This window comes from Tympanuchus pallidicinctus, unplaced genomic scaffold (genome assembly GCF_026119805.1).
Source record: "Tympanuchus pallidicinctus isolate F22 unplaced genomic scaffold, pur_lepc_1.0 scaffold7, whole genome shotgun sequence".
In the NCBI taxonomy this organism is placed as follows: Eukaryota; Metazoa; Chordata; class Aves; order Galliformes; family Phasianidae; genus Tympanuchus; species Tympanuchus pallidicinctus.
The window spans coordinates 21,133,590-21,149,725 of NW_026294791.1; the positions used below are offsets into that span (position 1 = coordinate 21,133,590).

The 16,136-nt window shown below is 37.6% G+C and overlaps 1 protein-coding gene across 3 annotated transcripts in view; it reads left to right on the forward strand.

The window, feature by feature from the left end:
* The window catches only part of DENND1B (DENN domain containing 1B), a 144,808-nt gene extending 132,271 nt beyond the window's left edge, over positions 1–12,537 (forward strand). For 2 of the 3 annotated variants that reach the window (XM_052666933.1, XM_052666934.1), the window contains 3 exons: positions 2,935–3,014; positions 3,739–3,955; positions 5,100–12,537. In XM_052666933.1, the coding sequence (XP_052522893.1) occupies positions 2,935–3,014; positions 3,739–3,955; positions 5,100–5,648 (846 nt within the window). In that variant the 3' untranslated portion in view covers positions 5,649–12,537. Of the gene's footprint in view, positions 1–2,932; positions 3,015–3,738; positions 3,956–5,099 lie in introns of all 3 variants that reach the window. The other variant, XM_052666935.1, reaches the window with a different exon arrangement.
* The last annotated feature ends 3,599 nt before the right edge of the window (positions 12,538–16,136 follow it).

The window sequence follows — 16,136 nt, forward strand, 5'->3', positions numbered from 1 at the left end:
ACATTTTCTTTCCGTATAGGGATCTGATTTAATTTGGATTAATCTTGAATTTTTTTCTTGTATGAAGCCTAAACATCTAATTTGATAGCAGAAATCCTTTCAGAGTCTGACCAACAGGACCTAGAAATTTTGTTTTTTTTTTTTTAAAGGTTTGTTGATGTTTGCTATGTTATACTCTTCATATACGATATTTTGCTTTCACTGATTTGTGTCTGTAATACTACCCTAAGATGCCTCAAGAAGCCAAATATGTGTAACTGCTATGTCTGTGCTGTTCGCTGGTTTTCAGTAATTTCATTCCTGTTTTTCAAAGGCACAACTTTTTTTATTGTTAAACTTGCAGACTTTTAAAAAGCTCTCTGAAAAATTACTTCCTATGTTGACATATCATGGAGTTACCTTGTAGGAATTTATTCAATTGACAGAGTTAACCCATCTGAGAATAAACAAGGGTTTGGTTTTCAGAAAATTCTCAACGTTTTTAAAGACTCTTTCCTGAAAAATCTCCTCTTTATGTTAATAGAGGTAAAAGAGGCAGCATCTAATTCTGATGCAAATTTCAAGCGAAAGAGGGTTTTGCCCTCCAAAAGTCAGTTCCAGGGTTAGAGCTTTAATGTAAGTGAATGTCACGTCAGTCAGAATTTTCCAGACCAGGTAGTGAATTTCCAGTCTTACAGAAATAAACTATTTTAATTGCCTCAGTGAAGACAAACTCTAAAATTTAAATCAGTGAGGTAGCCAATTAACAGTATCAATTAAGGCAAAGTAGTTAACCTTCCTTGTAGTTATTTGCAGTAGTGTGATTGATTTCAGTAATGATGGAAATAATTCAAAGAACTCTCAGAGCCTGGAAATAACTTGAATTTACAAAGGAAATTTAATTGACTGCTGCTAATGAAAGGAATAGATAAAATACTTCTACTTAGCATGGTGCAGTACAACTGCAGGTAACTACCCTGGTGTGTAGCTACCGAAAGACCAGTGGGCCATCTTTTAGCAATTTGCTTTCTTGCAATCTGTGCTGTGTTTAATAGATCTTGTCTGCATTCATTACTGTCTTTTTTTCTATTTCTAATTTCTATTTCTAAATGTTTTATTACATATTTTGATTCTTTGCATTAAAATAATTATAGTAAAACCATTCCTGCTCAAAGTTTTAAAATTATTCCTATTTCTGTCGTACTAACGAATAATAAAGTACTATTTTGTCATATAAGTTATATCTTATGATGGCTTACTCATTCAAAGCTGTTTTACCTGGTTTATCTGTAACATTTCCTAAACCTTCCCAGTTTTATATTTAATAAATAGTGCTTCAGAAAATGGTCCAAACATTTTAATATTGCGTTTGAGCACTATTTGTTTGTTCTGCTAAGCTAAGTCAAACCAGAGAGTGTTCTATAAGGTGTTTATCAGTAAAATATGTAGGTCACTCTGAGAGTAATGCCTCCTATTTATTTCCATGGAAACTACAATGGATACAAAGAACACAATAGCACTATCTCATAGAGCAAATTCTCAGCTACAAAATGATTTTTCAACATAGTCACCACCAGTAGCTGTGCGTTTTCACCAGCAGTTAAAAAGAGTCTGCACACCGCACAACCATCTGCACCAGAGAAGATGATCCACTGTCACAGTACTCTAACAGTGCTTACATCCACTGTTTGGTCTCTATCAACATTCAGAAAGCACTGATGAATATCAATGGGTGCCTTTTTTCCTGCCTGGAGGAATTCAATGGCACTGCTTTGCTTCATACGCGCTTCTATGTTGGAAACCATTTTGTCAGACAGTCCCTCTGCTGCCATCTGTCATCGTGGCAACAAAATGTGGTGGAATATTGGTAGGAAGGTTCAGCCTCTAATGCCACATTACAAACATCCATCCCTAATGTCACCAGGGGCTTGCAGGCATTTGGTGAACTGTATGATGAGATGTGGGTAGTAGCACTTCTTTATACTTGTGTATGATTTTCTTTAAAGTTAGCTAACATTGTTTTCCCTTTGCACAAATTCTGTCCATGTGTCTTTAAATTATGGCCAGTCTTACAAAGCTTGGAATCCCTTCTGTAGGCGGATTGTCCGCACTGTTAATTTTTTGTGGGGTTTTGATATGAAATGATTGTAAGAGATGCACAGACCTTCTGACTATCACTTGTGTTTCACAAATTTTTAACTTAAACATTCTGATCAAGATAGAGATTTTTTTCCAAGTGTAGTAAGAATCTTCAGCCTGGTCATGTTTGCCAAATAAAAATGTGATTAAACAGGTTACTCAGTATGATAATGTGTGAATTTACAGCTAACTGCTCTGTACAGGCTTCTAATAGGATGCTCTGAGTGTACACTAAACTTAAGTAAGTGTAATTTAAAATAAAGTATCTTGCACAAAGGCATCCTTGTTGTACAGCTTTCAAGCTGATGTAGTTTACTCTATCCTTCTTAACACTCAAATATAAATTCAATTGTGTAAAGAGACTCCAGGCTTCTTGCCACTTTCAGAAATCCATTCTTCTTCATGCTCAGTAGACCACATTAACTTCAGAACTTTGCAGATATTTCTGTCAGAAAACAATAAATTACAGTGCTTTGTCTTTATGAGAAAGGATAGGTAGTAGCTTGAGTGATGCTTTACATTGTATAGGCAGCCTTCTGCTAATCAAGGCTCTGCATAAATAATAATGCACTCCACAGACCATGAGGAAAAATGGTTTTCTAGCTCTTTAACTGATTACATCTGTGAATTTTGAGTTTTCTTATAACAACGTCTAGAAGACTGGGTCAATATGTGCCTTTCCTTATTGGGTGCTTTGGAAGTCTTTAACGAGTGTGGTAGCAGTTAGATTCCAAATAATGCTGGCATGCACTTGAGTTTTGTTTCCTTTGTTTAAAAAAGACAAGAAGTGTGTAATATTAGTTTTCTATCCTCCAGACACGTTTCAACCAGCACCTCAATAACCAGGATTTTACCTTGGATGAAGATGATGATGATGAAATAGAGAGAACAAGCAAGTAAGAGGCCTGTTGGGATATGTGTGTATGTATGGTGATTAGGAGAGTTTGGTATAATCCTGAATCTTTACAGGTCAGGATACAAAGAAGAGTGAAATTTTGTTTGTCAACATGGTGACCTCAGCTAACCTGGTCCTTGAGTTTTTGGCCATGGAAGGAGCTTTTTTAGAAGTATTCCAAATAGACAACGCTAGGGAAAGACTGCAGTAGCGTGGAGGTCAGAAGTAAGGTTGTTGCAGTGAGTGAAAGAGAAAATAAGAGACAAAAACACTGTTTGCAATTGCAGGTAAGCATTACTTGGGTAAATCTGCTCAGGTGACAGAAGAAGAGTTGCAGTATGAGAGCCTTGCCACTAGAACAAAAGATGTGGCTAGATCAGCTGGAGAGAGGTGTAGCAATGCTTACCTAAATATAAGGTATAGACAAGGCAAAAGTGGAACCAAATTTGGAATAACAATCAAATTCCTGGGAAGGTTTGGGATATCGTGTTAAGGATAACTTAATAGTTGAGTGGTTAAGGAAGAGCAAAGTGAAGAATCACCAAATGGCCACTGCCTCTGTGTGGATCTGTACATCTATCTTTAGGTAGGGTTGTTGACCTCGAAGAAAAGTGGGGCTTATATTCATTTTAAGTGTTTGAATGTATACTGCTACTTACTTTCAGGAGTGTCTGTAGTAATGTAGTTTTTGTGCTCCCAACTGATGCAAAAGATTTTGTCTTTAGGTTATCATCAGAAGACAGTGAAGAAGCTTCTGCTTGCTTTTATGATAGTGATGATTCCGGGGACACTGGAATTACTTCACAGCAACAAGGAGAAATGGACTTGCTTGGGGAGATTTTGGACACGCTGAGCACACACAGTTCAGATCAAGGAAAGCTTTCAGGAGCAAAGAGCCTGGACTTCTTTAGGTCGATGGATGACATTGATTACAAGACTACGGTTAGTTTCCTGGTTTCACTTGAACATAACCACAGTCCTTTATACTGGAATCCTGCACTGCTGAAATCAACAGCATGCAGACCAGTCACTACTGAATAGTCCTTACAATTGCTAGCATGTCATTCTGCTGCTGCAAAACAGCACACCCATGCTGGTAGCTTTGTGATGGATTTTCATGAGTCAAGATATTGGTTACACTTTTGTTCAGTTTGCCAAGTCATCTGGAAAACGGACTTTTTTCCCTTCTAACAGTAACCACATACAAAACTGTTAATAATGTAATAATTTACTTAATCAGATAATTTAGTATTATATTTAGCTGTCCAATCTTGAATTCCCAGAGCTAGTTTTAATCTATGTTATACGGTTTAGAAGGAATTTCCATTTTCACATTGCATCATTAAATTAGTCATATTGATACGAAGCCATCAGAAGTCCTGGAATCCACAAGCAAACCACTTTTTGGGTCAGAGCTCTTGCCTACAACTTTATAAACCCTTCCCAACCCACTGCCATGTTATTAGCTGAAAAAATACTGGTGTTTTTGAATTCTGGCTTATATCAGCTGTCCAACATTTATTTTGCTGAAAGGAATCTGATAGTCAGAGATTTGTCACTGAAACAACAAATTCTGACAAATGTTTAAAAAGCTTGTAAAATTTGATATTATGAATGTCACGCAGGGGTCACATTAATAAAATGCCCATTTTTGTTTGTTTAGCTAAAAGTTGGTATAATTAATTACTGAAGGAAAGAGGAAATACCATCTGGTTTTAGTTTTAGTCTAGCTCCTTCTCATATTTATGGTACAAACCAGCAAAGTGTCTTTGTTCACTGTCAAAACTGCTTGTGCAGAGACTGAAAGGACAGGGGATGCGGAATCTTTGTACAAAAGGTGATCCCTTGGATAAAAAACAGCATTCTGGAAAGAGAGCTTAAAAAAAAAAAAAAAAAAAAAAAAAAAGCCAACAAACCACAACCTTGCTCTTACGTTGTTTCGTTGTTTCTGGAACTGTTGCTTTGTAAGACTGAAACCAAAAGGCAATCCATGATTTAGGAGCCCACAAAATCCATTACAGCATTTCTGTTTTATAAGTGTTAGTGTTTCTTGTGACATTAAATATAAGCACATTCTTTCTTTCAGAACAAGTCGAATGCACCTAGTGAGAGCAACCTGACCCTGCTGTGCAGCAGTGCTAATGACCAAGCAGACTGGAATCTCGGTCAGGATGACAGTGTCCTCCATGGGAAACAACTCCCTCCATCTCCGAGAAAACAAGTTTCTTCTGGCAGCCATAGAGAATCACTCTCAAACCTGAAAGAGGAAAACAGAGAGAAAACCATTGTTACTGACAAGATGGACATCACTAGTGGCTGTATAGCATCCCCATCTCCAGTACGATCAAGTGACCATTTTGCTTCTCTAGAAGGTTTCAAAGTGGGCTATAAGTATGCGAAGCAGAATGAAACACTAAGCAATACCTCAGAAGATCCACTCGCAGCAAATCTTGCTCAACATCCATCCATTCTTGTCCCTTGGGAGAAAGATAGGAAGGAAGGAAGTGAAACTCCAGATGAGGGAGGGCTTCTTCAGGAAGTGGTATCTTTATGTAAGCTGAATTCTGCTTTTCATTATGGTTTAAATATTTCAAAGGATAGCTTATCCAGCAGTAGCAGTGGAAATAAAACGTAAGAGAACTACAAGAAGAGGAATTTTACTCCCATCAGAAGTTTAAAGGGAGACTACTCAGGACTCCATATAACGTGATAACCAAAATCTGAAAAAGGAATAAGAGATTTTCAATTATAAAAAACAATTCAATTCAGTATGCATCTTCTGCCACTGGGACATTTGCTTCTATGTTTACCCAGTTCTTTTGTTGGCTGTAGTTAGGTCCACAAAATGGAACTAAATATATAAATGCACTCTTAAATCAGGTACTAGTTAGTCTCTGTGCTACAAATACAGCAGGTGTATGGTGCTTCCTAGCGTTTACTTCCTCTAAGCAGCAGGAAAGTTATCACCTAATAGGTAACCAGGTTTTGAAGGTACTGTATTAATCCCATTAAGCAGGAAACGAACCAAACAATCTAGATTTGTTTGAAATGTACAAATGTTAATACTTTTAGTGAATGATAATTGCCTTAATCTTTTGAGAAGAGGTTTAACTATCTTAGAAGATGAATGCAAATGTACAAAACAGCAATAATGATACTCCATGACAAGAATTTTCTTCAGCAAAGAGGGGGAAAAGGAAGGGTTTTTTTAGATTGAGGAATCACTTGTGACTATAACTTGGAACTTACTGCAAACTTAAACTGTGGCTCTGTCTTCCAGATTTCAGAAAGGTAGCATGTGCTTTTCTCTTTTCTGTAAAGTACATGAAGTGCTGAATTATAATGTGAAGTTTATTAACTTCTGTTTACAACTAAGACACTTTAAAGGCATATTATCCAGTTTCTATACGTAGACTATTTCATCTACAAATTTTCAGAAAGGAAAGTGTAAGTGGAATTGATAGATTCCTTTTTTATTATTATTGTTATTTTCTACAATCTATTACAGTTTGGAAACTAATTTGTGCCTCTTCTGCAACGTTTTCTTTTGATTCGTAGTACTTGCTGAAAGTAGTTCGAGTTGCTGTTACTTGGAAATCATATTTAGTTAAACTATTAATACTCATCACTGGGAAAGTCATGTAACACTAGAAAATTAAAATTGCTGATTCAACCTAAGACAGCTTATACCCAACTTTCATCTTAGCCATTTTCTACACCTAAAAATCTTTTTAACAAACTTTGTGAAAGAGAATAAATGGGCATACTGCACACTGTATTTAGAACAAGTATTTGTCTTCCTCTGGAAGCATTCCTGAAGAATATTTACATATTTAAAGTCCAAAAATCACTCCTGTTATATGGGGCAACTCTCATTTTCACTTCCCTTTTTTTTTTTTTTGTTTTTAAATTCGTCACTTTTCTTTCTCTACCTCTCCATCTTACCTTACGTGCATTCTTTTTTCCAGGATAGCTCAGCATAGGAAAGGTGTGAAGTCAAGTTTCAATAGATTACCATTGTCAGCTTTGAAGGATATTTGTGATGCAGTTAACAGAAGTAACACGTGGGTTTTAAAATGAACTGTGCCTGAGACGAATGTTCTCCTGCTCTTCTAAACTGGTGCCAGAAATGTTTTTTTCTTTCTCATTTTGGCACGAATGTTTAGTCATAGCCTCGGCGTAGGCCTGAGTGAGCAACTTAATGAGGTCAGGAGTTGGATCAGATTGCTCTTTAATATCTTTCTAGTAGTTTGTAGCAAAATTTAATATCAGTCTCCACGCTGAGATTTATGAATGAATTTTCCTTCTAGCCAGCACAAATGGAAAGGGTTTTCTTGACTGCTTTATTGCAAGGCAGCTGACCTAAGGGAATGGATTGATCTCATTAGACAGGCAACGTTTGATGCTTTACTGAAGAGCTGCAAAGGCATCCCTGCATAAAGCTTTAAAGCAAAAGTTTCAATGATGTGTTCCAAAATTTTGGTTCGTTTGGGGAGAAGGGGAGACTCAGTACTTGTTGAGGATAAGGCTCCAGATACAATCAGTGCAAGGGAGGTAAAAGGTTGTAAAAGTGGAAATCTTAGGGAAACGTCTGCGTCTGATTAGAGCATGAGCATTCCTGAGGGCATCTGCAATATGTATTGCTGAAGAATCTCAGTGTTTCTGAGTTAGAGGTTTAATGTGCTGAGCTCTGTGCGCTGTCCTTTGGTTCATGGTAATGTGTAACAACATGCTGTATAAGCTGGAAATAGATTTTTAAAATTCATGTAAAAATGTTATCTAGCAAAATATTTTATACAGTCAAAAGGAGCTAAATAATTAAAAATTAAAATAATTAAATAATTTTTGTTGTAACCTTTCCAGGAAGGTCAGAGTGTTTGACTCAGATTCTGTTCAGATGAGAGCAGCAGGAAAACTTGATAGATGGATGCTTGTTGGGAGGTGATATTAATGACACAGTAGAGGACATTGTTCTTTACTGGTACTAAAGATTGTCCAAATGTAGTGCTTCTAAACGCATCTAAGGGAAGATAACCTATGCAAAGGTCTGTGTTCTTGTAGAATTTCTCACTTGTTCTCATCCACGTCCTCACAATTTCCAAAATTTGCATTTTGCATCCAATGCAGTGCTTCTGTCCATACTTCTATCTAAGATGATCTTGTTATCTTTGTTTATTAAAGATAATATTGATGTCTTATGCAGGAAAGTTTCAGAACTTCTGGCTATTGTTCCTTTCAAATCAATCAAACACGCAGGTCCAGGAATGCTGCCAGAAAATGGTTTTCAAAAATGTCTATCTGATAGAATAAATCCTGCTGACTTTACATGAGAGTTCGGCACTGAACTCCTATTATCACATAGATTGTCCTATTCTCACCTTTGTGGAAAAAATATGGAAGCCATATGAGGCTGGTAATATTCACATAGTTATTATAAGGAAAGTAAAATTGAAAACTTGCTAGTGGATCAAGATTGATGCGTCACAGTAATAATTCGCTGTTACATTGAGTGAAAAAAAAATAAAAAGAAATAAACAGCTGAGTTACAATAGATAGGAGATAAAATATAACTTAGAATTATTTTTTATTTCAGTTGCCATCAAAATGTTTCTGCTTTCTTTCCTTACTATTTATAAAGCTTGTGGGGTGCTTACAGTCACTAAGCTGTATGTCTTTTTGGTTTTGAACCCTGTATATATTCAAAAATCTCAGTCTTATATATCTACACTGAATTTAACTGTAGGTACCTATTTAGATGTGTAACGTTACAGAATCTTTTCCACTTAGTGTCAGTGATGTTTAAAAAGGCTAGTATTTGTGCCTTATTGAAATGTCATTACCAGTTACCAAATAGACACAAGTCCAGAATAATATTTTTGATTCAACACTCTTCTCCTCTGTCCTTGTGCTAATATAAAGCTGTCTATTGGCTACATATGCAGTATTTTTATTACCACATTGAGTTCTATATTTAGATAAATCGTTCAGGTCCAGTACTTTTTACAAGTTTTAGACTTGTATGCTTCTTATTTGTGGAAATTGTTCTAACGTCATTGAAAATCATCAGTGTTCCTCACCAGCTGCTGGTGAGAATTGAATGCTGTTTGGTCAGAGCTCCTGTGGTGGTTGTCAGAGTCCTCCTTTTTCCTAACACATCAAGATCTCAAAAAGCTTCCCATTCCTCGTGTTGTAGGGAGATATCAGGTTATGTGGTTAAGCTTTGTAGTCTGTTCTTAGACTTAGGAACAAATTTCTGACCTAAACAGACAGCACGAACATAGATGTCTGCCTGAAATGAGCTGTATTGTTTTGAGGGAAAAAGAAAATGCGGTAGAAAAAGATTGCTGAATTTTTCCAGTGAGATACTGAAGCAGAGCCTGGGAGTCCCCATGAGGGACTTTATGGAAATTCAGATTTCAGAATCCAGTTGTAGTGATTCCAACCGAATCATACAGGCAAAAATAGTTCTGCCTATGGGATAAATCCCCTCTGGGATTCTTGGAATGGATAATAATGTGTTGTCCCAGTCAAAGCCTTCCCATCCATGCATATAGCATTGCAACGCTGTGGAAAACAGCACAGTTTTCCCTGTGGAAAACAGGGAAGAGCAGTACTGTGGGCAATAAGGTGATTCTTGCCTACCCTCTAAGCATGCAGAGGGAAGGCAGTGGTGTGCTCTCCCATCCCACAGATTTGGAGATTATGCGGCTCCTAAAACTAGACTTGTTTTGAGGAAAAAATGTTGTTGTAGAAGTTCTCATATAACATTTTGACTGAAATCTTCATTGTCATTTAGCATTTCATTGGTAGTGCTGCTCTTTGGTGGAAGATGGGGTCCTCAAAATCCCATCAGTAGCTGAAGTCTCTCTCAGGCATGGTAATGCAGACTTCAGATGGAGCTTCAGACATGCTGGGAGCTTCTGAAAATCTCACCCAGTCTGTTAGAGAAATGTTATAGAGCTCAAAAATCTGTTTTAGATGTCTTTTTGGATTTTAGAATGAGCGTGTTACAGCTTTGTGTTCTTGTCAACTGTGTAAAGTTTTAGGCAAAAGAAAGCTAAGCCAGGTTTTTGAAACAGCTTTCATTTTTCAACCTCCAATCAGTCATATTCAGTCCTACAGAACAATCTTTCTTCGGTGCAACTGTCTAATCAGATTGCTAGGAGCATCTCAAAGCCTTTTTCTATGCATGTAATTTGAAGAAACATTTCATGCAATAAACAAAGTGCCAGTGCGAGGTCCTTTTGCAAACGCACCCCTGTGAAATCCTGCCTGTGGTACCCTGCCCAGCAGAAAGCCTCTGAATTGCTGTCTTCCCCAGCTGCGGGGAGAGACTGGGCTGCCCCTCATTCCCAAGAGAGATGTTTTCTCATCTCTTGGTGCCAGCCCTCCGTCCAGGTGCAGTGAGACTTCAGTTAGCTTGCTCCCAGCAGGCTAGAACTTCAGCCTAAATTACTGGGGCTACCAAAAATGGTGTCAGAGGTAAGCAGCTTCATTATTGCAAAGCCTAGAGTGGTAAAAGCTGCCTGCTCCCACAGTGAATCTTTGAAGTGTGAATGTAGGAATGCACCAGCAAAACCAGCGTGGATGGATGTGTGACTTGTCTTCTGTAACGTCATCTTTGCTGCTATTAGATGTGTGTGTCTGCCAAGTGTTGCTCACCTGCTAACAGAATCTGGGCTGGACAGAATATGTCCTTGTCCCCACCCCAAGGGTGTGGGCCATATCATGTTCTTCAGGGTGGATGAGAATAAAGGAATGAAAAAGGGATGGTATTTATTTATGTGTAAAACTTTCCTTGATTTGCTTTGTAATGTCTGTTTCATAGTTTCATCTGGTGGCCAGCTGAAAGTACTTAATTAAGGACTTTCCTGGAGGCTGCTTAACTTCCTCTGAATAGTTTCCTGAAAGGTACATGGCCAGCATGATGTGGAGGGCCAGGTAGTTGGCAGGGTTGCCATTTTCAGCTGAGTTGGAATATGAAGCAGGTGACACAGCTGAAAGTTATCCTCAGTTTCACTATAGTAAAGGGTACTCAGATTCACTTATACTATTCCCTAGGTCAATACTAAAGATATTAGTATTTAGAATCCAGTGACAGTATTAGCATTTGAAAATTGAGTTTGTTATGGTTCTACGTGAATTGACATTCTGTTAAAAATAAGGGAGCTACTTGGTTTCAGGGGGAATGTGTTGACTTTCAAATCTTCAGTGAATTTTGTGCAATATTTCTCCTTGTTTCAAAGTAATTTAGTAGTTTTGAATGTGCACATCTGCTTTTCAAGCAGGTCTTTGAAATTGTATTTTTAGAAAATGTGTAAAATTACATGTAGCACTGAAACATGGTTGTAAGATAAAAATATGAAGAATATATTCTAATGAGGCAAATGTATATTTCCAATGACCAGGAATAATTATGGATGTCACATTCTACAGAAATAATAAAGCTTGAGCCAGTGTTTATGTACAAGTGGGTAATCTTAAAACTGTATCCACTTCAGCTGAGATAGGATAAATATTAAAATTCGTAATCTTTAGTTATAATTTGATCACTTTTTCTTATAATGGTTAAAAATAAACAAGGAGTTAGGCACTGCTTTTCATTAGCACCAATGAGGGGACAGGTCAGGATGATGACCTGATAGTTATTATGAATTTAGTTTGTGACATCCCTAATTATCATCAGTCATTACTTAAAAAATCTACTAATGTTGCCAGTATCCTTTTAATTTTCTGTAAATTAATATCTTTATATACTGATGTACATTTTGTTTTAACCTTTGGTTTTCCCTGGAGAGCTTCTTTAAATTAATTTACTTGTATGAGGCAATAAAGCACTGTGGAACAGCTAGTCTTGGTGTAGCTAATGCACAAGAGCATTGCATCTGTTACTTTATGGTTTTTGAGAAGGAAATTTAAAATGCCTAGATGTTTAGCAAACTGGTCGTTTGTGTTTGTCTGCTTTTTTAAGACCCGTCTCAGTTATGATGAGAAATTCTCATTGTGGAAAGAGACACATTGTATATGCAATCACTTCTAATTTTTCCAGCACATTTTATTAGTGACTTTTGAAATCAATGTTAATGTCCTTATGTTTTTTAATACCTATAGAAAAGATATAAAATACAGTGCATTTTGAGGTTTTATTGACCATTTTTAATGATTTTGCAGACATAAAGAAGCCTAACCAGCATTATGCTAACAGGTTTAGCATTTTAGTTAATCACTGGCTGTTAATACAACTGGAACCAAACCTAAAAATGTATTCCATGCTTTTGCACCCTCTGGACTACTGTTCAAAATCATCTCAAGAATTGTATTTTAGACCTTAGACTACTCTTAGTAGTGCACTGTGTAATGTGTAGGAAAAGAGCTGTGAGTTTGTTTGGTTTTGTTTAATTTGGAGGGGAGGGGGCGGGCGTTTTCCAGGTTAATGGTTGTCAGTAGAAGTTGTTGGTGAAGTCCACGTTGCCATCAAGTGCCCAACACTGTATTATAAAATAAAACTTATCGATATTTAACAACTTGGGTGATCTTGTTTGATGGATTAGCATCAACAGCGTTTTCATACTTAACACATATGTAGAATAATAGAAAAGTACTTTATTTTGTTGGAAGCTTTTATCCGTTATTTCAGTTTGTCAAATGCAGAGAAAATTGTGTATTCTAATTTTAAGTATAGTTTAGTGTGAAAGTGAAATGCTGATGTCCTTTGTAATTCTAACGGCAGTTTAGTATCCTTTAAAAATTGGTTTGTGATTCACTCTTCTGAATTAAGAGCAAATCACCGTTAAGGGCAAACTGATGTCTTGTGCAGAAAAACCGTGAAGGCTGTGATTTCAGTACTGATGTACTCAATCTGCAACTGATAAAAATGCAAGTTACATTCATAGGAAACAATGAGGCTGTGATTTTAACACATGCTATCAGACTTGAACCAGCTTCCTCTAGATAGCAGATGATGCAAGTTGTAATGGTAATGTAGGATTTGTGACAGCAAGGTAAGGCAAGGCATATCTTTCAGTCATTTCTTCATTTTCCCAGTAGGTGTGCCCACGTATTTGTTCAGCTCTGAAAGCAGATGGCTGAGGTAAAGGAGCTTCTTCTCAGAGATCCAAATTACAAGTCAATGGAGGAAGTTACAAAAAATTAAAGCCCTTAATTTTTCTAGAGAGAAACAAGCAGAGTGAGCATGTGTGTGCATCACTGTTTTCAGGTTACGTTTACCCACTTTTTAAAGTCTGTTATCTCAGTGCTCTGAGGATGCATTTGCAGCTGGCTTTCAATGGGAGTAACAATTTTTCCAAAAGTGAGCATTGCAAAGGACTGAAGAAGAGCAGGTAATAAAACAAGCCAGTCTAAGTTGGGAAATTTTACACAGATGGCGCAGCAGGATTCTATTCCTGTCACTAAATCTATACCAGATATCTGTCAATGAAAAATGAACTACTTCAGAGGTCTTTTTGGTGTAAGTCGCACACGACCACCACGAGTATGAAAGTTGGTATCATGCGAAGAGTTGTGGCATTTGGGAGAAAAATGCAGCTCCAAGTACTATCACGTTTGGGACTGGATTAAGAGAAGAAGTCATAAACGCTTCTCTCCACTAGTGATTTCTCTGCTGCTTATGCTCCAAAGGCAGCTTTTGCAAGATACATTTATGCAGCAGTGCTGCAGCCATAGCAGGATGGTAGACAAAGCATTTCATTTTCTTTCCCAAACTCATTATGTGTTAGCTTCATGTTCACAAAAGAAAAAGTAACTTTATCAAATTCATGAATTTAGATTTTTATTTGATGTGACAAGCGGTAACAACAACAAAACCTTTTCAATGCCTGAAGTTATGTTGTGGGTTCACTGGTATTCAGCTAAAGGAAAGTAGAGTCAGTCTGTAGATTTTCATCAATCAGAAAAGAAAGCCAGCAGCTTCCTTCTTAAGCTTTAAAACCCAAATCCTGTTACAAATTCTATATGAAACATAAACAAGTACTTGTTCTTAGAGGGAAGTCTGGGAACTACATTTGGAGAATGCTGTGGGCTGTATATCATTTCCTTTCCATTGCTGCCTATCTCATGTTTCTTCTGCAAGTTGAAGGGCTAGAGTTCTGGCAGCATACTGCTTCTCTCATTTTCTTTTTCAAGTCTACCCACAGGTAATTGTCACAAGTCTGGGAACAGTGCAAGGGCAAAACCCAACAAAAATACTGAAAACTAAAGGGAAAACATGGGCTACAAAAACACCTACTGAACACCGGCTTTTTTTTCCTTTCAGCTTCGTTATCTATTTTTAACTGCTCCTACAAAGTACTCAGTATCATGGACATGTATAGTCCAAACACAACAGAAGTTTGTCAACAGAAGTTTGTTTTTCAGGTATGCACAGTTCCTGGAAGAGCTCAACTCACACACTCCCAAGGTGAGTGTTTTTATAGCAGCATTAAGTAACTTCAAATTTGTCACCTTTGGTTTGTCTTAATATGTTTCCTGAATGATAAAGAGGAATGTCTGTGCATGCTCACGTGCATCTATGAGTGCGAGAGTACTGCTTGAAGTTCAGACATTCATGAAAAACAAAACAAAATTGAGTTAGACGTATTGAGTGTTATGAGGGAGTCATATGATCAAAGTGGCCAGTTGACCTCTTACGTACCAGCTGCTGAGAGGGAGAAAATGTGGTGGAAAGGCTGAAGAATGACCATGAAGCACCAGATTGAGCAGCTGGCAGAGTGCAGATAAAGATGGTGAAGAACAGGCAATGAAGAACTGGGCAATGAAGAAGCATTGCGGGCTGAGATCTACAGTGCCAGGTGAAGAAGTCTACTGCAGAGCCATGAACATGGGCAAGCACTGTGAGGGGAGGGGGGGGGGGAATGTGAGCTCTATGTCTTTTATGTGGGTGCTCTGTGGGGCAGACAATGGCCCCGTCTAAGGGCAGAGAATTGTGCTAATGAAGGCAATGCAAGAGAGTGTAAAGCATGGTGGCAGAGCAGATTAAAACTTCTGGGTTATGAGCATGCTAAAGCTTGATTGTGTGCATCAGGATAGGAAGCCTGAATGGGTCAAAGGAGACCAGATCTTTTTTTTTTTAGAAAGAATGTCAACTTTGATTATTCAAACTAAAGTGTGGTAGATGACTTCTGAAACTGTGAAAATGACTTGCAGTGAGCCTTAGCAGTCAGAGATGCAGTAGAAAATTGCGGATCCCTGCAATCCCCAGTTCAGCTCTCTACTAGCACTGGCTCTGCATTCAATAATATCACATTTTGTAGCATCAGCAATTCTGTATGCACTGTTCCTTTTAAGAAAATTACCCGCTAACATAGTACCACCTGTTTAGCAGTGGGAAAGATTATGTACTTAAGATGTTCAGCTGAATAATACATACAAACGCCTGACATTTGGCCTGATCTGAGAAAAGGCGACATGCTTATTTAACAATTTTGAAAATGTTAAAATGACGAGGTAGAGATAAAATGTCATTTTAATATATTTGTATTTAACTTATCTGATTCAGCCATTTCCTGCTTTTCCCCTTGGCATATTTGAAGTGGGGGTCATGGCAGCAGTCTGACACTGTGGATACTTTGAACGATGCCCTGAACATTGTTGGCATTTCAGCCTAATTAGTTGCATCCTATTCTGTGATTTGTCTTTGGTCCTTTGGGTTGCTGGCCAAGGATATTTTTTTTTTTTTAACCATTTTTTATGCTCATCATTGTCTCATTTTAAATGTCAACAGACCAGTACTTGTGTAATTGGTTTATTTTCTCCTTATTTCTTTTCTCCCTGGTGTTGGAAAATTTGAAAATCCATTTCTAGATCTCAGACTATATTAGAAAAATCCGTCTCAGGTATGAGTGACAAATAGGACCTGATCATGTCAGTGCAGATCCTGGGTACGGCCATGTATTTTCCTGGATGGTATCCACCATTACCCATAGTTTTGGACTGGGATGATCTTGGCTCAGGCTGGTTTATTCACTTTTGCTGGCAATGGGCCATAATACAGAGTAGCATAGCTAAAGGACAGATCTGCATCTTCCCTTTAGGGCACAGTTCTCAAGCAGAAAGCCCTGACAGCTTTCCTTTTGCTGGGGTTCCCACTGAATATGCATGATGCTGG